Source organism: Ascidiella aspersa, chromosome 1 (assembly GCF_963924565.1).
Source record: "Ascidiella aspersa chromosome 1, kaAscAspe10.2, whole genome shotgun sequence".
NCBI classification, from domain to species: domain Eukaryota; kingdom Metazoa; phylum Chordata; class Ascidiacea; order Phlebobranchia; family Ascidiidae; genus Ascidiella; species Ascidiella aspersa.
The window spans coordinates 35,498,424-35,520,148 of record NC_139447.1 but is presented as its reverse complement, the minus strand read 5'-3'; the positions used below and the strand labels follow the sequence as shown (position 1 = coordinate 35,520,148).

Here is a 21,725-nt window from a genome sequence, read left to right as displayed (position 1 = left end):
ATAAATAAATACATACAACCAGGGTTGCAAAATAACTTGATGAAAAAATTCAAAGAAATTAAAGAACTCTTCAAAGAAAATTATAAACAACCCGCTGTTCATAAACTACCAAATGCCTAAATTAACTACATTACAATTCACATATAATAATATACTCCAGGCTAATAAAACATAGGATACCAATCATGGTTGTAACGCATTTTTTCACGGATCCCATTTTCAGAACTATACTGCTCTACTTCATACAACTAATAAAAGCAGATGTTTTTGATAGGTTTACAAAAATAGTCCGCCTTTTTCAGCATGTTTAATTTGCTGTCGCCAGCATTTCAAGCAACATATGCAGTTTCGCTTTAGAGGCGAATTTCGTTTCATTGTGTCAGTTTTCGCAGAGAACAGACTTCACACGCCACTTTACACAAGGCAAGTCGGTTTCTTATTTAAAGCTGCTGATGTCACAGCCATTTAAGTAAAATTACAAATATATAAGTCAAACGCCTAATTTCTTTTCCATTTTCAAGATTACGACCAGTGTCAAAGCAGTCCCGGGCAACTAAACGGCACGCGGATCAAATCGGACAACAAAGCAATTTGAACCGGCCTTACTTGCCACAAAACCTTGTTAAGTAAAAATACGCCTAAAAACACGCGTTTTGTTTTTTTGTGTCGATTTAGAATATTTCATTAAATCAATTACACTTGCAAAGCATCCGGACTTATTCCTAATACTACCAGCTTATTAGAACTAGGATATTTACAGCTTTCTTTCAAAGCAATCACACTTGATATTATGTATATTTCAGAACCCCCTTGGTCCGCCACGACATTTTCTGTTTCTAATGTGGCCTCTTTAAAAAAATAATTGCCCACTGAGATAAAGCTTTCGTTTTGAAACAACTGTCAACCGCAAACAAAAACGCGAGAGGCGTCAGAATTTGAGAACAATGTACTTGCAGCGCTTTCGCAAAAATGTACGGACAATCGGACATCTGTCGTTTTTACTAACGGCAAAAATCGTGACCACAAAATTGTCAGACAAATAACTTCATACACTGCATAATACTACTTTAAGCACTTTACTGTTATTATTTACCTATATTAATCTAGCATTGTTTCCTATTTTACAGCATCATGCAAGCATTTTACGCAATGTACATAACCGTATACAGAAATTATACAAAGTGAACACTACAATTTCCATCCATATAAAGGTTCTTCAATAAAAGCAATTGAATAACTACAGTGAAACGATAAGCCATCACAAAAAACAAGCAGACAGAAACCTTCACCCGATCAATTCTGAAAAGGCTGTGTCCCTTTTTACAAAGCTTTTAACCCTCATTTAGACAGTTTCTTAGACTAACTCGAAAAAAGAGACTTCTTTCATTAACCCCACGCACTTTTAGTTAAGTTTTCGCGCGTCTCTTTACCTTTAACTAACATTTTTTTGGCTACCCGTGGACCAAGATGAAAGAATTTTTTTAAAATGACGTCACGAAATGACGCTCAATCAGAAATCTGCTGATTTGGCTCCAAAAATGTGAAAGTAAAATAAAGTCTAAATAAAGTCAGTGCAAAACCGTTTTAATAAATATTTGAACCCCTTTTATTTTTTAATTGAAGGCCTTTGTGGACACCAGTTTAAGAAACCCTGCCTTAAACACTGTGTTAAATTTTAGGCACCGTAAGAGAAAACAAACGCACACATTAGCCCACCTGTCTGACAACATTAGGGTCCGGCTCGGGTGGTTGTTGTTGTTGTTGTTGTTGTGATTGTTGTGGTTGTGCCTGCTGTTGCTGTTGTTGTTGCTGTCTTGTATACCTCACTGTAGGAATGGAAACGCCCTGCACTTCACTCGTCCGGGCTGCAGTAAGGGTGGATCCTCTGTTTGCAAAAAAAGTTGCAAATGTAGCACGACAAGCTTTGGTTACAGAATGACTGGTCGTTGTATTTAGGCGTGGAATAAATATCGAAGCCCATGCAGAATAAGGTGGGCACTTTGTAAACCCTTCGGCTAATACTTTATTTTTTGTTGAAAATTATTGAAGTTTTGTCCGAAATGTTCGCAAAACGCTACCAACTTCTGTCAAAGCTTGGCTTGTATTATTCTTCTTTTTAGCGGACCAGTTCGCTTTTGGCCGTCCACCCAATTTTGAAAAAATAAAAGTTTTAGAAAAATCACGACACAGATAACCACTGGTTTAGCGATTTTTTTTAATATTCGTTTTTTTAGTAAAAGCTTTACGTCTATACTGATGTCCAGGTATTGCTTTGACCAAGTTACAAAAAAAGTCGCAGATGACAACATTTTGTTATAAAGGCCGCATTACTACAACGCGGGACCAAGCAAAAAAGAATTGACAAAATTATGTTAAACCAAAAGTAACACAGTAGGCCTCTTGGTTAAACGAAACTCGGCCACAACCACAAATAGCTTTAGCTCCAGCAGCGACGGCAAAAGTGAATTTATTTTTGCGGCAAAACATCCAAATCCGAAAATGTAAGGGCGTGTCCTATATATTACCCTTTGGGAGAAACGCCGATATTTTAATGAGCCGGTTGGTGACACGAAGGACTTTGCCGTGCCCAATTGACGGGCAAGCAGGAGAAATGATTGTGACCTCACAATACAGCCCATTGTGATTACACAGGGCAAATCGAACCATGTTCTTGTGTTTGGTTTTTGAATGTAAACGCAAAAGGCCGGGCGCTTGCAGTAATTCGTACAGTCATTATGAGTTTTATACAATTTCAAGTCTATTTTACCAATATTCGAATTTATATACATTTAAGTAATAGGGCGAAATTTTACGTGTACTACAGAGAGACCTAGATATTCCGTAAGAATTAAAATCAGTCAATGTAACATGTAACATAAACAAAAAAAATGATAAATTTGAAGTAACTCATTCAAAAATAAATCTGTTTAAATTCAACGCTTCGTAAAAAAATATCTCTGAAAAACCTTTATCACATGTCAAGAAAATGAATAAAAAAAACTGCGTATACCTTGAACGTACGCCGAGCTGATCGAAGTAGAACTCCTGCTGGGGCGAATCTACACAAATATGGAAGAAATAACTATTAAAATCCAGCCAAACCTTGCCAAAGCGCCAAGCAGAAGCACTAGAAATAAGGACAACTCGGCATAGTGGATGTGAAATAGAGTTTTTATTTGCGTTTTTAGACTGGGAAAACAGACGTGGGGTGTATTAATAATGCAAAACGCGAATGTGCTTCGCTTTCTACATTTCAGTTGAATCTATTCGCTTCTCAAGTGTAAAAAAAATACATTTCAGTATGGTTTGAACGACTGCAATGGTAAAACCATATATTTTGTGTTTAGTTCAACACTCTAACACCATTTCGCCAACACGTGAATTAGTTGCCAAATTATAAATACAGTTTCAACTGTTTAAGAAGAAACATTAAATTTCCAAGTAAATCCAAGCAACACTGCCTGATTAAAAAACAGTCGGCAATTTAAAATGCGTCGTTGATCATAGAAAAGCTAAATAGTCCAAACAGACATTTTTTTAGTATATTTTGGGCTATGTTAAAACTAGCATTCGTCAAAAAAGTGAACTCGTTCATAAATAAATATAAGCTTTACAGGTTTGTTAAATATAATTTAGGGCCCAAAACGGAACTACTGCTCCACAGACCAACTTTACTAGGCAATTTGGGCATAGGCTTTTTTAATTTTTTCAACCTATAATAACGTTGATTTTTATGACACTGGTTATTTCTGAAGTGCAATCTCCATTACAGGAGTGGCGGCAATTAGGGCTGGAGCCGTTGATGCTGGTAATCCCCCGCAAGGGGAGATTAAATCAACAGCACGTACTCTATGCGCCTATACATAATAAACTGCTAGGCCAAGCATGCTTGTCTTTTGTTGCTATTTTAAAATAAAGCGGAGTGGTTTCGGGACCACGAAGCTGCTGGTATTTTATTGCAGAGTGGACCTTTGCATTTTGTCTCGTTTTAATTATCAAGGCAAGAATTGTAAGGCCTGGCGACGGCGGATATAAAATGTTGTGTCAAATTTTACTTTACTTGAATATTATTTATCGAAATACGAAAAATGCAACAAAGACTGTTATGGAACTCATTAAAATGTCGTTAAATTTAAAATTTCGTCCCAATTTAGTTTGAATTGCACCCGCCAATTTTTCAACTATGCTTTATCACTTCATTGAGAAAATAAGTCAGGCCTGTAGCATTAACCAGTGTTGTAATGACTTAAGTCAATGACTTGACAAATTAAGCTATTTGTCCGATTTTTGCACAAAAAACAAATTGCTTGCTATATGTTCCGTTTTCCTTATTTTTTTGTTCAGTTATTGTTCATAGTCATACGAGTTTAAAAATTCTAATAGTTTAACGTTTTATTTTTATGACAAGGACATGACTTGAAGTTGACTTGCTCTAATTATGACTCGACTGGGACTTGACTCGCGCAACTGTTGACTTGGACTTGGACTTGACTTGTTATTTATTCGAAAAGACTTGACTTGGACTTAAGTTATTTTACAAATAACTTGACTGGGACTTACGTCTTTTTAAAATGACTTGTTTACAATACTGGCATTAACCCTGCGGGCCTAATTTGGGTGACCCCTGATCTAGGTCCAAAAATACGGAGGTTGAAACTAGAATACCCTTATCCCAATCTTTAGCTAGTTTGTCTTTTTGGCTTTAAGAGATAGAGTTGTAACTTGTACCAGTAAGGCGTTCCCCTGCGGTGAAATTCTAAGACATTCAGAGAATTTTGAAGATTCAAAGACTTTTGTGGGAACCCTGGAACCAGACTTGGACAACTAGATTTATTTTAGCTTTTAAAATTTAGATTAGATTTAGAATTAAAGCATTTCAGTTTTTTCCTGTACGAATATAATTATAATTACATTTTTGTTTTCTTAAACTAGATTAGAATTAGAATTACTAAATTCTTTAAAAACAATATTTAAACTGAAATTTGAACTAGGATTACATTTAATTCTTCACAGTCAACCAAAGAGTATTAAATCACATCCTTAGTTTCGAGTGAGAAACTAAAAATGCCTTTCGACAAAGTAGCATTTTTGGTAAAATCCTAATTAGAATTCAACTAGAATTAGAGGACACAAGCAAATCACAAACTACATAAGAATTAGACGCATTTTGCTCTTAATTGATTGAATTAGAAAACTAGAACTATCTAGCTGTCCAAGTCTGCCTGGAATCTCCGCCTTAAAAGATATTCTACTCAACTGACAAACAAGGGTCGGTGTACACCACACCTATCTTGACTCGAAGTAGCTGCAGATTAGTTGAGAATAGCTTTGAAATTTGGCATTTTGTAGAGTGGTTTGAATCTGACTTTTGTGGCAACCAGCGCCTTAAATCGTAGACTACGCTACTCAGAAACACGGGCTGTGTACATCACACCCACCTTGACTTGAAGTAGCGGCAGCAGAAGAGGAAGCTGCTTGAGCTGCGGAGGACTTCTTCGCTTGTTCCTCCCGCTCCTCCTTGAGCTTATCCCTGGCAATCTGCTCCCCGCGGATCAGATGACAGAGGATGAGGATCACGGAGTCGCAGATGCGGCTGGAGAGACGCGAGAGGCGACCGCTCGACCAGAGATGCTGCAGGGACTCGAGAGCGCACTGAGGAGGAAAAAAGAAATTTTTGAGTCGTTTTTTTTTTAGTTTTTGTAATCGTGTTTTTTTACGGAAAAATAGGTTTAAAAGTGTACGTTATTGTTTTTAAAAAAAAAATGCGAAAAAGGTGTTTTTTGCTTAAATTTTAAGTTAAATAAGAAATATACTTGGAGACAGTTTCAAGATATTGTTTTTTCGAAAACCGTGTTTACTTTTAGAACCATCAAAACTATTTGGTCAGAACTGTCCAGTTTCTTAAGGTTTTTCTTTTTTCACTACACGTTTTGTGATACTAGTTGAGAGCAATTAAAATTTTGATTTTTATCGAAAAGGTGAAAATCGTGGTAAAAATAAATGCCAAATTTTGAATAACCGTTTAACTTAGGAACTACTGTGGTGTGGTCTTATTTTAAAAGTGGGGGACTTAAAGAATGGAAGCAAACTACAAATTAATAGTGTAAGGTAAGCCAAGGTACATCAGCATTGAATGAAAGGTTAATATCGAACCTAAATTAGGCCAACATGCAGCAGTAGCAATTTTTCCAGCCATGTTAACGTTCGGATTAAATGGTTTCTAAAGGAACCTTATTTAATAAAGAACCATGAGGAGATACGCTTAAAAAGTGACGCCAGGGTATTTCCACGGCCGTTGTTATGGAAATTTCAGGTACAAAATTAGAAAACAAAATGTTTAAAGTTTCTTGACAAGCCCCATTTCAAGGACCGTAATTTCACGTGGTGTTTGTGTTGTCTGTTTCCTGAATTTCTGCGTGAGTCACCTTTTCGACAGGGTATACGAATGTCTTAACCATTTGGCAAAAACAGCTTGAGGCAATTGCGAGAGCAAAAGGAGAAAACTTTAAATTTTTAAGACGAAATTTTCTGGGCAACTTTCGTCAGTTATATTAAAGTCATTCATACAAAAATTGTAACTGGCTTGGAGCTTAATTTGTAGGCAAATGTTTCGGGAACAATTTTATGTTGAAAGGTATTTTCTTTTTCGTCTGTGAAACTTTTTAACGCATTCGACAGTAGTTGGTATTCAAGAAAAAATCCGCATTAAACAAAGTGGGTTTGAAAAAATCGAGTCTACACTTCCCTAAATTTCGGGCAACTTAGGCAATAGAAGTTCACATCCGCTCTTGTTAAGTTTTAGGGTAAAACATCTGTCACCATATTCGGTTCTATTTTGGACTTTTGCGCACAAGCGTAAAAGCACTACTTGGACGAAGCTTATGGCCCAGTCTGACCTCGACTTATTTGGGGAATACGACAACGTTGTAATTACATACAACAACAACAACATAGTTATTGCGACAAACACAAAAATACTTCTGGAAAAAAATGTCACAAACACGACAAAACATTTTGAAAGTTATTTCGTTAATGAAAGGTTTACACATTTTACCGGAATACTGTAGCTCAAAAGGTATAATAACACAATATAGTTGGAACGGTCAGCAAGACAAGATGCTTGAAAACAATTTCGTTCAGGTATATTGTAACTTTTCAGCTCAGTTGCAGCTGTAGCAAAGAAAACTACTTATTTCTACTTATTTCAGTGAAAAACTACAACAAAAATCAACGCTTCCTCAGTGTGCCTGAATTTCTTTGAACGTTAAAGAATCACAATTGAAACCGGTATGGTTTTAAGATTTTGCGAAATGAAAACGAGATTACGATCTTGCATCGTCGAAAAGAAAACATATCCTGGTTCAAGCACAACATTTTTAGCGCTGTAGGTTTTATGAGGTACGTCTCTTGGAGTAGTTTTAGGTCTGCTTTCAATGAATTGTGCCAAAAAAATGGGTATAGGTGCGGTCGGGTTACTTGTACATTACTCTTGTAGAGCATCCTTACCTATTCCTACTCTTACCACCTTGTCAAAACAAGGATATTTAGAGATACTTTCAAAATTAATCGTACTTTATTTAACGTGTATTTCAGACCTTTTTTGACCCGGCCCGCCAAGATATTTTCTGTGTCTCATGCGGCACGTTGACAAAAATAATTGCCCACCCCTGACTCAAAATTTAGTAGGGGTGCCGCAAATCAGGACCAAAGAATGACGACCAATGCTGCCGCTGTGGGTTCGATAATGGATTTGAACAAGAGAGCTGTGTGAGCGTGTTCGACGTGTATTCCAAGCATTTCAGGTTCGAGTGCTGCTAGGCGAAGGGAGAGAGCAGCTATCGACGAAAACCCACAAGCCTTGGCATTTTGCTGCGCACCAGTCAGTTTGAACACGTGGCTGTGCGCGGATAGGTCGACTGAAAGGCCACACCTTCACCTCTCAGTTGTACTGCGCTCTGAAGGCTATGGAGCTTATAGGCGGGCTGCCTTAACCTTTTATGGGGTCTCATCAATTCCTGCAGTTTTTTTGGTGATTTCATATATTAAAAATGTAAATTAAAATACGCTTAGGTACAACTATGCACGGGTCTGTAATGGAGCTTAATGATAATTTTAATGCCATTAACTGTTGATAATAAGTTTGTATCGAAACGTCTTTAATAAAATGGTGTCGATTTACTCGACCTTTCTGGCTTTAAAATTTATTATTACGCTACATAAGTGTTGTAACAAATTAAAAAATCTGCCTTATGGATCGGTTTTTAAACTTTTCTTTTTTCTTGTCTTTAATCGAATAAGAGGGTTAAAAATTATTTTGCACGGGTGAAAACTTGTGGAGTGCTTCGCGAACGTTTGCAGTTTTTATGGGATTTTTTTTGTGTGTTGTTCAACCGATTTCAAAAAAGCGAAAAAAATAACTTTGGTTAAACAAAAATTAAAAATGTAATTATGTCAATAAATATTTTAACGCTTTAACGAAACCTTACAAATGTTTGACGAATACACGGGATTTTTGGGTTAAAAATAAATTACAAAATTGCCTTTCAAGCTGCTTTGTATTGATTTTGAATAAAAATGAAACTTTTATAACATATAAGAACGCTCCGAGCAAATATGTTAAAACTCACTTCCTTTCCCCAATAAACAAGCAAAAAACAGGATATTGTGCTGATATGATATCTAACCTAAATCTGGACTTTGTAAGGCAAAATAAAAAGCAAACGATCATTGGAAAAAGTTACAGAATAAAGTTGAAGACAAGTTACAGAATGGAGTCTTTTTTTTTTAATTAACAGAGCAATGTTTAATTTTCTATAGTGTGTATTACACAAAACAATTAAAAATAATTGCAGGAATATACCTAAACAATGCCGAAAAGGGGCAACAATGTCTTATTAACTTTTAACTTTAATTTGTGGTAAAAAATGATATCAAGAAGAATGTGAATGTCAATACTTGAAAAAACTGGTAATTTCCATAACTACTTCACAATCATGAAGACTATAGTCGATAGGTGGAAAAATTTACAAACAAAACCAGTTTGAAAAGGAGTCGTTTTACGCATTGCCATGCAATTTAGTCACATGTGACGTTTCCTTAAGATTTTCTCACGAATCGGCAGATTCAGGTTAAAAAAACTTACAATAAAAAGTCAGCAGTAGATCAATTGATTAAGCAGGTCCTGCTTACGATTTTGGCACAAAAATTTTAAATGGTAGTAATGTGTAGTTTTCGGTCAGAATTATGACATATAAAACTTAGTACATCCTAACAGTCCTGTGTTAGTTGGCCAACCCGAAATTTTGTGGAATTCAGGTAACAGTGATCAGTTGTCGCTTAAGTCGCACTTGATTCATTATTATATAGCATGTCAACGCCAAGTCAAGTCATTGTTATAAAAACAACAAAATATTTAAATTGGTAGAACTGTTTGAGTATGAACAATAACTCAACTAAACAAAAACCAACATATATCAAGCTAATTGTTTAACGTTCAAAATTGAGATAAATAACCTTAAGTTTTCAATTATTTTTAAATGCAACGACACCCAAGTCGAGGCAAGTAGTTCTGTCCAAAAGACCACAGTCAAGTCTTTTAAAAAATTGACTTAAGTCAAGTCATTGCATAATTAAGTCACGTCATTGACAAGTCATTACAACACTGCATACAACTATGCAGTTTCCAGCCCGGGATTAAATGTATCTCTTAAACCATACAAACCTTCTGAGTCTTGATCAGGAACTTGACAGCGCTGAATGGGGCGATGATGGGTTGGGGCTCATCAGGGGCTATAACCGACTGTCGCTCGTGTATGACGTGGGGTGAGTTGAGGATATTTCGGGGGTTGACCAGGCGTTCGATTAACATCAGCCAAGCCTCAAGAAAGTCATCCACGCTGCCTGTGAAAAATAATAATAAGCGACATTGAGATTATGTTAAAGCGTGAATGTGATAATGTAGGTTTCTAATTGCGAAGAAACCGCCATTATCCTTCGAAAGACTCCCAAGAAAAACTACAAAAAATAGGTAAACGTTGTTTACAACATAGGTTTCTTTTTGCAGAGAAAACAACATTATCCTTGAACATGCTAAAAGTTACAAACGGTAGTAGCCAAACTCATTTAAGTTATTCGTTTTGTGGATTTACAGTTCCAATTTGATGTTAAGTTGCAAATACAAATAATTGTACACATATATTTCTATTTATTATGATTAGCACACTGTCTGTTTTCATCCACAGTTGTTCGTTGTCTGCCTATTGGTTTATTTGGTTTGTGTACCAAAAAACAAAATCATTCTACATTCAGTGCAAAAATCCACCCAATATTAAAATTGATCTTAGCAATGACTTTAATTGTAACAAAAAACAAACAGGTACCCATTGGTGGCAGGGAAATCTGCCTTTTAATTTACTTTTTGTTGATACTGTTATAAAATACAAGCCTGGACATGTGAGAAAACATGGATCCAATTTACGTGAAATTATATCTTGCAAAAGTTAAGAACCAACAAGGATTTCTGCTTACTGGACAATCCGCAGAACCTTCTAATAAATTGATCATAGTGATTCTGCTGTAAGCCCAAATCTGTTACCTGGCAACTCGTTTGCAGGTGAGTCAGGCACTTCTTTGCTCTCTTCTAGTTGTGAAGATAAGGCCCATTTGAAGCAACTGGAATCAAAATATTGCTCAATAGGAACTAAGGGAGTGGAGCGAGGAATGGTGACAACTAAGTGCTTTTTTTCTGTTTTTGATAAAAAATTTAATTTAAACATATTTTTTTAGTGAAGCAAAGTGTTTTGAGCAAAAATTGAAGCAACACAGGATTATCAAAAACAAGTTTACAAAAAATTGATACATCCAAATCATGACAAGTTTATTTCTTTTTTTAAAAAATTTTTTTTTTTTTTTTTTTTTTAATAATTTTTCAATGGGCGAGAGACGAAAGCATGGCGATAATGGCGCTGAAATCAAAATGTCTGTCAGGGACAAGCAAATGGGACAATAATGCACGTTACGGGAAGTTCCGTCTGGCAAGGAAGCAATAGCAATGCATTATCCACACAACGAGGACAGTCAAATCCAAAGAAAGCACAGTCAAGTGGGTTTGGGCGCGAAACTGTCTGGGATGAAATTAGCAAGTCGCCCCCAAGGCACTTCTAGGCTGTTAATTTTTTATTGAAACCACAATGAATGTATGTAAAGTGTACTGGCAATGCTTTGTGTGTTTGCAGGGTTAGACACCAATGCTTTCTTACATTTGAAAAAACACAAATTTAGTTAAATGGTAAACAATCTCTTTCAAAATTTGGTTAAATATAAAAAAAAAAAATTTACTTACACAAAACACACTGTAGTTTAAGAAATACAGCAGGCGTTTAGCAGTTTGCTGCAAAACACTCTAGCAATATTCACAAATGATTTTTTAACTAAAACCTTTCCATATAATATTTAAAACAGTGGTTCTTAACCTGTTGGTAATTACCCGCAAAGAAATATTTCACGGAACTCTATTGCAATAAATTTAACAATGATATGAGAACAAATCTTTAATCAATAAAAATTACTTTAATAAGACTTTCAAAAAGTTTGTAAGCTTGTTTGAAGACAAGTTAATCCGATCAAGTATTCTTTATCTAACATATGACGGCAGGTGATAAATTTCTTTTCTGACTGGTAATCACACTAAAACGGTGAAAAAACACAAATCTTAACACTCAAAGTGGTCTTGATACTTACTCAAACAGCGCAGCGTGGGCTCCGGTGCCAACAAAATACTGCAACATGAGATGATAGGGCATCTTCCTCTCATCAAACAACATCGGGATGGTGAAGCCCACTGTGCAGATAAGAAACGTGACTCTGCAAACAAAAAGTGTGGCGATAAAACAACGGAAAAAACCAACAGGATTTATCTACCACTCTTTGAGTTAAGAAAATCTCCACAAGTTTATAAGGGAGCTGAATTTTTATTGGAGCTATACACCAGTTGAGTGTTCTTTAAATCCAGCTAGAAAAACTTTCAATACAACTAGAAAACAAAGCGCAAAGTTGGCAAAAAATAAGAAATAAATTAAAAAAAAGAAGAAGTTTTCCATTACACAATGCAATGATGGCACCCAGTTTTAAAATATGTCAAAATAAGGATAGTCATTTGCGTTACTCTTTACGTTAAGTTAATCTCCACAAGTTTATAAGAGTGCTGAATTTCTATTGGAGCCATACATTCGTTGTGCTATTCAGAAGAAACAATTACAACTAAAAAACAATACTCGTTACAGGCAACCAATAATAATAGATTTTCCATTACACAATACAATGATGGCACCCAGTCTTAAAATATGCTAAAATAAGGATAGTCATTGTCCTGCGCACTTAAAATAGTAAGTATAAGACAAAACCAAATTGCACACAACAGTGCCTTTCATCAGATAATAATTGGTGCTTAAATGTATTGAATTTGAAAGAATGCACAAAATAAAAACTATTTGTTAAGCTTATTCTTTCTCTCTTTGTTACATCAGAAGGCATTATGAAAATCTAAAAAAAGTGTCATGCTGCCGTTTTTAAGCGGACTGAATGAGTCAAGTGTAGGGTCAGGTGACGCCCATTAGGTTTGCCACGGCCCAGTGATTTTTATGTATGCACAGCAGTGGCGGCACCATAGAAGAAAATGGCGCCATGCCATCAGACAGGAGACACAACAAACTTTAATCCGATAGCTCTGCACCAAGGTTATCTTAGTAAACGAATGATGCACGGCCAGACTACAGTGCCTGAAGCTCTAGAAAAAGGAAAGGTCACCTGTAGTCATGGGATATCTTAACCTTGTGTAAAAATATCATGTGAGTGGTTTCCAAAACTAGCATTGTTGGGCGTTGCCGGATTGCTGAAGTAACAGACCACATGGAGTAAAAAACACATTTCATGGTGGTTGGCAAAAAATTACTGATTTTTTACATATTGGGCCAAAAACGCAATATTATTCACACCACGGAACAACAACATTACATTAGGGTAGACAATTAGGATATACTTTTCTCCTGCCAAAAATTTGACATGTAAAAAAGCTGCTTTATTTATTTTTTCTACAGAACGGCATTGATGCAATTTGCTCAAAATGCCGTCAATGTAAAATGCAATGATCTGGATGGAAACTGCCCATTGGCACAATCCATAAAGCAATAACGTTTAGAGAAAAGAAACTTTGAACTATATGGCGTTACAGCTATTTAAGCATGGCTGATCTTTAGGCATTGGAAGATCAATAAATCTGCTTCAAACCGAAATTAGAATTCAAGTAGAAAGCTTGAAAAAGTTAAAGTAATAAAATTATAAAACTAATTTTTCTCCTGTGTGATTTAACTTCACTTAGTAGTGTCAGATTCCGGTAAAAACAAGCTAAAAGGTGATAAATAACAGGACATGGCACCTGCAAAACTTAAATTAGCAATGAGCCCAACCTGAGCTAATTGAGGTCTTCATCTTGTATTCTCACAGTAGATTAGCTTGATAAACTAACAGCACGACTAGAGTATCCGCACTCTGCCAAATCAAAGGCAATAAGAAAGAGCGCCAACATCAGACCTCAAAATCACGGACGGTCACGTTCCCGCCTAAAACTAAAAACCATGCTTTGAGATGGCGGCCATGCCTTCTTCCATTCCAAGGGCTTGCCCTTTATTCTTCTGAACAGCTTCCCAACATATAATCCATCGGTTCAAATACCATTATGCACAAAATTATAATATAATCAAAAAAGCCCTAAATAATTATCTAAACGGCATGGTGAAGTGGTATGAGTTAAATCGCATGCTGCTTTCAAGCCTTTTAAAAATTAGTCTTTTGAACGGCAAACACCTTTTTTAGCCTGAGTCAAAAACAGCAGACATATGCCGAGCTTTGCTAGAAACCACAAAGGAGCGCTTGCGGGTTTGACTTAGTCTGGGCACGTAGTCTTCCATCTTGCCTCGAAGCCATCTAACGAGAATCCACGCACTAAAACTCGCCCTAGCTTTCAAAACAAAATTTGCATTTAACCTGACCCACCATACACATTTTCACTCAAAGCATGGCAAGATAAAGTTCGCCCTGTCAACAAAAAAGCTAAGATTTCTCACAAAACGAAAAGTTACAACAAAAAAACTGGCGAAGAGATGCTGTTTTAGGCGGCTGTACAGCCTCACTGTAGCACTGAATGAGTGAGCGTGTGTAAGAGAGAGAGAGATACCAGTCAGTGGCGTTGGTTGTGAATTAGCAGCAACAGCAGAGAGCCAGCCAGACAGGGCAGACGTGACATAAGCACAGGCTAGACGCCGGCCGGCATTTGACAAAAGAGAAAAAATGGCAAAGGAAAGAGAAAGGCGGGAGAAAAGTCTGACTGGGAGGGAAGGAGAGGTGACTGAGCAACAGAGTAAAGAGTAGTTGGTGCCTGAAGGTTGAGTATATTCATGGCATGGCACTCCAGGACAAACCGTACATGGAACACACAACCAGTAGTGCTTTGAATAAACAAAGCATTGACCTCAAAAATTAATCCAACCGCTCCCTGCATGTGGACAGCAAGCTCCATCCAAGCAGAGTAGAATGTTTCTGGGTTTTACTGGAGACAGCAGACAAGGCCTCTTGACAAACTCGTTTTATAATGGGGACCTTTCCAGGAAAATAACACCCCTTGCTGCAATACTTTTCATAATGCTCTGGCATGTTAAGCATCATGCAATACACAGACAATTTGTAGCATGATGAAAAAGAAGGACTGACATAAAATTAACAATTAACACGGCCACCTCCTGTGACACTATACCGGATTGGGGGACTCAAAATTACAAACAAATTCACAGAGTACCATATTTTCAATTCAAAAATTTTTTTTTAAATGTGTAAATGGCGGTAAATTGAAAAAGCGGGTCTAAAAGCAGGCGATAAAGCAAATTCCGTCACATACAGTCACAGTTAAGCCAATGGTCTAAGAATTTGAATGAAGGCGCTCACTCATTCAAAGAGCAGAGGAGAATCATAGGAGGAGAGACGTTTTTGGAGGGACAGAAAACACAGAAGGCCAACATAGTTCACAAAAGGCAGGGATGGAAATGAGGCACGAAAAATAAAAGCCGAATAACTAGGCGCAGAAGCACGACTTCCGCCAAAAACTGCCTGATTTGTAATGAAAAAATTACCAAAAAAAATCAGCAAGCTAAAAATAACTTTTCAAATGTCAAAAATACCATCGAAAACCCCTAAACTGGCTTTTTAAAGCAGGTTGCTACGCAAAGGTAAATCGGTTGACTGCTCAAGACCAAGTTAAAAGTCAAGAATGTTGGTGTCGAATTTCCTTTACCACAGTGGGACGTGACAGTGTCGGTTGGGTGGGTGGCTAGCATGAGCAGACGAGACAGGGTTATGTGCTCGCAAATAGAAAAGCCAGCAAGCAAACACGTGTACTGCCAGGCCAGCGCCGCAGAGGTCGAACTTCGTTCGAAAGCACGTTTTAATTGATATTTTTTTTGCATACTCTACCCGGTTGAGTTTTTATTTTTTTTAAATATTTATATATGGGCCAACATAATTCCAAAAATTTAATCCAAATTTGTTTAAAAAAATTAACAATTAAAAACCACAAATTTCCAACCAAAAGCATAAAAAGCCTAAATTTTAAAAATACATACACATCTGCTAATATGCTTCATATCCATAACAACAAAGATTTCCAACATAAAACATTACTATAAACACAAGAATATAATACATAATTTACTATTATGTGAGTATTTATCTAAAATAAACTCCCATTGGCAACATACACAAAAATTTCAATTATAAAACATAACTTATTATAAACGCAACTATAATTATTATATACAATACTGGTATATGAGTATTTTTTTTAAAATAAACTCCAATTGCAACAAAACCAAAACTCCCCAGTATCAAACAAAAGCCTACTAAAAGCACAAGTATATATATATACATAATTTACCGTTATATGAGTATTACTCCAAAAACTCTTTTGCAACAGATACAAAAATTAGCATGAAAGAAACCAACACTGTTAAGAGCAAAACCTAACTTGAATAAGTCGGGCCTAAAACAACAGAAACAGTGACTGGCAAAGAAATAAAATCCTACCTCAGTTTTGAGGAAGGAACATCAGAAGGGGCGCGCCATGATAGGCCGTCGGTGAGAAGGGTTCCAAGCGATTTGGCGAGTGCACGTGCAGACCGACTCGGGGCCATGTTGTGTGTATGAACAATGGGAATGTGCCTGGACAAGATGGCAGACTTTAGCACTTAATGTTACCGCGCTTCAAGGCAGAAGAGGAGCCTTCCTGATCGGGTTTATGTTGTTATAAAAATTGCAAGAAGGTTTTAAACGTGCGCTTAGTTTTAAACGCTTGAGAAATTTGCATATAGCAGACTTCCTTTTTTTAGGAAACACTACAACACTTTATCAGAGCATGGGGCGAAAAAGTATAAAAACTGAAAGGGTAAAAAAATACGATTTCACAAAATGGTATTTATAAAATTTGTGGACAATAAATTTACTTTGCATTTTGTTTATGCAGAAATTATTAATAGGGCAACAAACTGTAACCTTCGTAAACTGTTACTTCACAAAAAAGACAATTCAAAATGACATACGGCCAGTATTTTAATAAAAAAATATTTTTTACAGATTTCAGAAATGAATATTATTCAGACAAATAAATTTGATTTTTTTGGATTAATTTAAACTTTATTGTTTATTTCTTATATACTAAAAATATATAAAAATACCTGTTGTATCTTTGTCGAATTGGCTTTCCAACAGCTAACTTTACTAATAATCCAAAAAGTTCTGCGAGCGACCGTCCCAGTTTTGAGGCTACGGTGAGAATTGGCTTGATGCATTTAATCCTGGCAGCTAGTGCTGGACTCACCTGCACAAAAAGTTGAAGTTCTTAAACAAAAATGTAACAGATGGAGGTGTGTTTACCAAATGTTTGATGTAGGGTTGGGCATTTGACCGGTCCAATAAAATCCGGTCAATTGACCGGTCAAATACTCGTCAAATAGGTCAAATATTGGTCAAATACTATACACACTATCAAAATGTAATTGAAGTTCAAAATAAACCTTGATTTTAACTTTAAATAAATATATGAACGTTTTGGCTCAAGTACAATGGTTTGTAAAACAAAAACAATTATTTCATGACTATCAATAAGAATTTTTGCAAAACCATGCCCATCTTACAAAGCACAACCACCAAGTTAAGCCAACAAGTTCATTAACGAAATTTAACAAGTAAATGAATCAGTAAAAAATATTTTTACTCCTCATCACAACTTTGTCACTATCTGAATTTTCTAAATCATCACCAGGGTCCACTGGAGACAAGGGATTTGGTTCTTCTAAATTTCTAAGTAGCCCAAGATTGTGGAATATCCCAACTAGTGTTTCCTTTTATGACAAATGCGATTCATCATACACCTGGATTTATTCTAAACAAAATAAATCTAATTTGCTATTACAAACACTTGTTATTAGCACAGAACATGTGTTTGCATCAGGTAAACCCTACCATTTTATATTTGAATTCTTTAAAAAAGTTACAATCAAGATTATTAAAAACTCAAATCACAAAAACAAAAATTCACAACATTTGAATCCAATATGAGTATTTGACCAGTTAAATAAAGTGCCGTCATTTGACCGGCTTGCCAACCCTAGTTTGATGTCACATGAATACCAGGTAGTTCATAAAGAACTAGAATAGAGCAAACCATTATTTAGTTTCACACATAATTGTTTGTTTTTTTTAAGTAAGCATTTTTACAATTATAGATAAAACTAATGTATAAAAATTAAGTTATATAGTAAAATTATAAAACAGTTTGATTATAACTAGGAACAAAATCAAAGAAATGATAGAAGCAATACTTTTGTCAAACAGATTAGGTTATCTAATTAGGAAAATCTTAACTATTTGCAGCCCCCACAAGAGCATTACTGCTGTCGCCAATACAATAGTTCATAAATGTAAGCAAAAATTGGACAATAATGGATGGATTATCAGCCATCCAAATGCTTACAATGAATTGATTGTGCTCATTACCAGGGCAGGGTTGCAACACACTCTTAATAAATAAATTCTAGTACAATTTAAGGACTTTTCAGTATATAATCCGAAAACAAATTAGTATAAATGCTGCGGTCAACATAATAACAAATCCTTTAAAAAAACACTTTTGAAATACATATGTTAGGCCGCACATAAAATAATTCAAAGCCTTTGGGTCAACCCCAGAAGTGGATCACAGATCTGTAGAAAGTTGCCGGTGTGTATTTACAGCACCACAGCACCCCCAAGTGTCAAAATTCAGTCAACTAAGGCTAGACATAAAAGTTGAAAAGTTACCTTGCTCAAGTCTTTCGTTTTCGAAGCAGATGAGGTCACCTTGGGGTCTGTAGAGTCTGTTTCCATAGCAACAGACTGCCCCGAAGCCTGGTCTGAAGTTTCCTCTGGTTTTGGGGACATGACGTCATCGGCGAGGAGACCACTAAGCTCTTGCTCTCCTGTGATGTCACAGTTAGATTTGGCCAGGTTAGTTCAGATTTTAGGTATTAGGTTAAACAGTTTTAGAATATTTATGGTATAACGAGTAAAAATATATAACAGATATACCGTAGCAAATAAAAACCCTAGTATATTTGTTGTCTGATTTTTAAAACTTATTGATGCTTATGTTGTCTGTATGAATAGGATAGAAAACAATTATATCAAAAAAAGACTTTGTGGCAAGCCTGTATTATAACTGTGCAAATAACAGCACCACAACTGAGAAGTCAATCTAGTATGTCTACTATATTCTAAACATCTCAGCCATTTTCCAAAACCAACGAAGTGCCATACCACGTTTCTGTTTTTATATATGTTCCTGATTTTATATAGTTGACTGAAAGTTAAAAGCAGACAAATAGTTGAAAAACCCACCGAATCCTGAGCCTTCTGGAATTGCACCAGGTGTACATAAGGCCAACAAAACTGTGCTTTCCCATATCAGACTCCTGTACAGCTTGTTAAGGCCATGAAGCACCTGAAAGCAGAAAACACAAAAAGGTTATCATAAAATTGTTCTTCCTACATAGAGTATATCATTAGTTTATCATATGTGCCAACTGCCAATGTTATAACAAATATTTGCCGAACAAACAGTTTTCTAACTGAAACAATCTAACTAAAACAATGTTTAGCAGCAACAATATATTCATAAAATGTTAATGTTACCTTTAGGTATATTGAGAAAATACAAAAAAAAATTTCTTAAAAGAGATGATCAACACTTTTGTTCTCTTCTTTTGTTTAGTTGAAATTTAGTGTTCAGCTATTCCATAAACCAATTCAACAATAAAGCACAACAGTTTAAAAGCAAAACAAAATTTATAGAGAAGTTTATTGCATGGCAAAGTAGTGCCAAGGTTGAAATTTAGTCACAACTATACTTAGGGTCATATAGTGTTGTCAAACAAAAAGCACAATTTGACGTTTTGTAACCAACATACAATAACACTTTGGGTTGTATTTACATAAATTAACAAATAAATGTTTACAAATCATAGTCAACAGCTTTGATTTGTTGATACTACATTATAAACTGTAATCAAAAGGCGCTTTTATGTAATGAATCACTTGCCTGCAATCCCAGTTGGCTTCCCCATTCAGTCACAATGATAGTGCGAATTTCACTCTGTGAAAAACAGTGAAACAATGTTGCTAAACTGCAGTTAGAAGCAAACTAACAATATTACCTTTTGGGCAAGTAAATAACTAAATACTGATATTGACTTTGAACAGAACCAAATTCGTCGGACGGAAACATAGACAACATTTTAGGTGAAAACACATTTTCTCTTTACATCTTACAAAACTGACTTATGTTAGAAAGTCAAAAAACTTAGAAAAAAGTTCACTTGCAAATACTATCTAAAAAATAATAAATAAAAAGTTTACAAAAGCTTGCAATTTTTGCTAAGCAGAATGCTTGGATGCATGGCTGTTCATATTGAATTAAAAAAAGATTCAGAAACTGCCAAAACCTACCTGGTTTGCTCTTGGCAAATTTAGAAACAGGGTGACAAAGGCATGGATGTGGACAAGCCCCCTGATTAACGGGTTATTTTCCTGTTCAGACCCCTCTGTGTTCTGTTGAGTCAATTCGTGCAGCAATGCGCTGGCAGCATGCTCCTTACTAAAAAAAAAAAGTAATCACAGAATATGAAAACAATCGATTTAACTGATTTATTTAAGGTGGTGGTCCTTATTTTATATTTGAAAATTAAATTGCAAAAAAAACAAAAAAAAAATTGACAAAACAAAAAAACAAAATTGCTTACTAAATTTTTTTCTAATAGAACACCAATCATACATAACAAGTTTATACATTTATACAAAATAAATGAAAACAACATTATAAAGACATAAAAATTAGCATTGCAATTCCTGTATACTCTTAACTCTCCTTTCCAATGAATTATCCCCTAGGAATTAATTACTGGGTGAAATAGTAGGTGATTGTACAATAAGGAATGTTTTTCCAACATGAGTAATTTTACTCGATTAGTCATTTGATAGGAATTTTGGTCCTGGTGGAATGAGATGGAATCACTACTTACAGAAAATTTTAAAACGAATGTTAGTTTGTTTTTTCTTCAAAATATATTTTAAAATCAGTCACTACAGTAAAGTTATGTTCATTCAAAATTTTACCAATATATCTATGTGTTGCTAGAAAATAAATGTTAAAGTAAAATAGGTTGTAAATCAACATTATTCTTCAAAAAGACGTTTATATGCACACTTGTATCATCATCAGTTAATTTTACACAATGATGGGGATCAAAATGACTTTTTTAAGATATTCTTCATTTACTTGACCCATTTGATTTCATTTATTTTCAAACTACATTAGATCCATGCGTAGTGTACTATCTTGTTTTTTTTGGTACATTAAATGCAAAAGTTTGAAAAATCCGCTTGCAATGTTTAAACAATTTGAACAATCCAAAAGACAAGCCAATATATTTGAGTTTAATGTATCTGCACCCACCTTTCTTGTCCTTGCTTGCTTGTAATAAGAAACAACGGTTCCAACTGCTGAAGAATGTTCTGGACATGTTGTAGACTTTCACGAACAGCAAGTGGCTCACGCAACAAAAGCTAAAAAAAAAACGGTATCAAGCTTCTGATGTGAAACAAGTAAAAAAATTAAGCTACAAATTATGTTCTATTAAATAACTCTAAATAGAATTGCTTTAATTTTAACTCACTTATGGTGAAGGGTAGTAAAAAATATGGAAAACAATAACTACAAAAAATAAAGGCAACTTGTAGAAATAATGCAAAATTCTTTCCTTCTCAGCCAGATTTGCTTTTTTATTGGTTATTCTAGTATTTGATGCACAATTTTTGAAATCTAACTGTTCTACCTCGAACACCCCTAGTCATTAGATTGTTTTTTGTGCTTCCAGGCAACCTTCTTAATAAAATGGCGCAAACCACAAAAGCAAATGATATGTCTGGGGCAAAGCATATGCGCGCCATAAAGGGTCGCGTAAGCAAACAATGAGCGCAGACATGAGACTCACAAAGAGTATTCAATTTGGCTTTTATGTTTTGTTGTTATAGATTAAACTAATATGGCTTATTTGATAAAAAAACACCTGTATAAAATTAAATACATTTTG

The 21,725-nt window shown here is 35.4% G+C and overlaps 1 protein-coding gene across 1 annotated transcript in view; it reads right to left on the bottom strand.

Moving 5' to 3' along the window:
• The window catches only part of LOC146170272 (E3 ubiquitin-protein ligase HUWE1-like), a 149,072-nt gene that overhangs the window by 105,847 nt on the left and 21,500 nt on the right, over nt 1–21,725 (bottom strand). The window contains exons 21-33 of the mRNA XM_083391035.1: nt 21,089–21,198; nt 20,083–20,230; nt 19,676–19,729; nt 18,976–19,078; nt 18,400–18,557; nt 16,776–16,918; nt 16,129–16,263; nt 11,740–11,862; nt 10,595–10,671; nt 9,722–9,900; nt 5,439–5,652; nt 3,011–3,059; nt 1,717–1,885 (exon numbers count right to left, since the gene is read on the bottom strand). Of these exons, the coding sequence (XP_083247161.1) occupies nt 1,717–1,885; nt 3,011–3,059; nt 5,439–5,652; nt 9,722–9,900; nt 10,595–10,671; nt 11,740–11,862; nt 16,129–16,263; nt 16,776–16,918; nt 18,400–18,557; nt 18,976–19,078; nt 19,676–19,729; nt 20,083–20,230; nt 21,089–21,198 (1,662 nt within the window). The remainder of the gene's footprint in view (nt 1–1,716; nt 1,886–3,010; nt 3,060–5,438; nt 5,653–9,721; nt 9,901–10,594; nt 10,672–11,739; nt 11,863–16,128; nt 16,264–16,775; nt 16,919–18,399; nt 18,558–18,975; nt 19,079–19,675; nt 19,730–20,082; nt 20,231–21,088; nt 21,199–21,725) is intronic.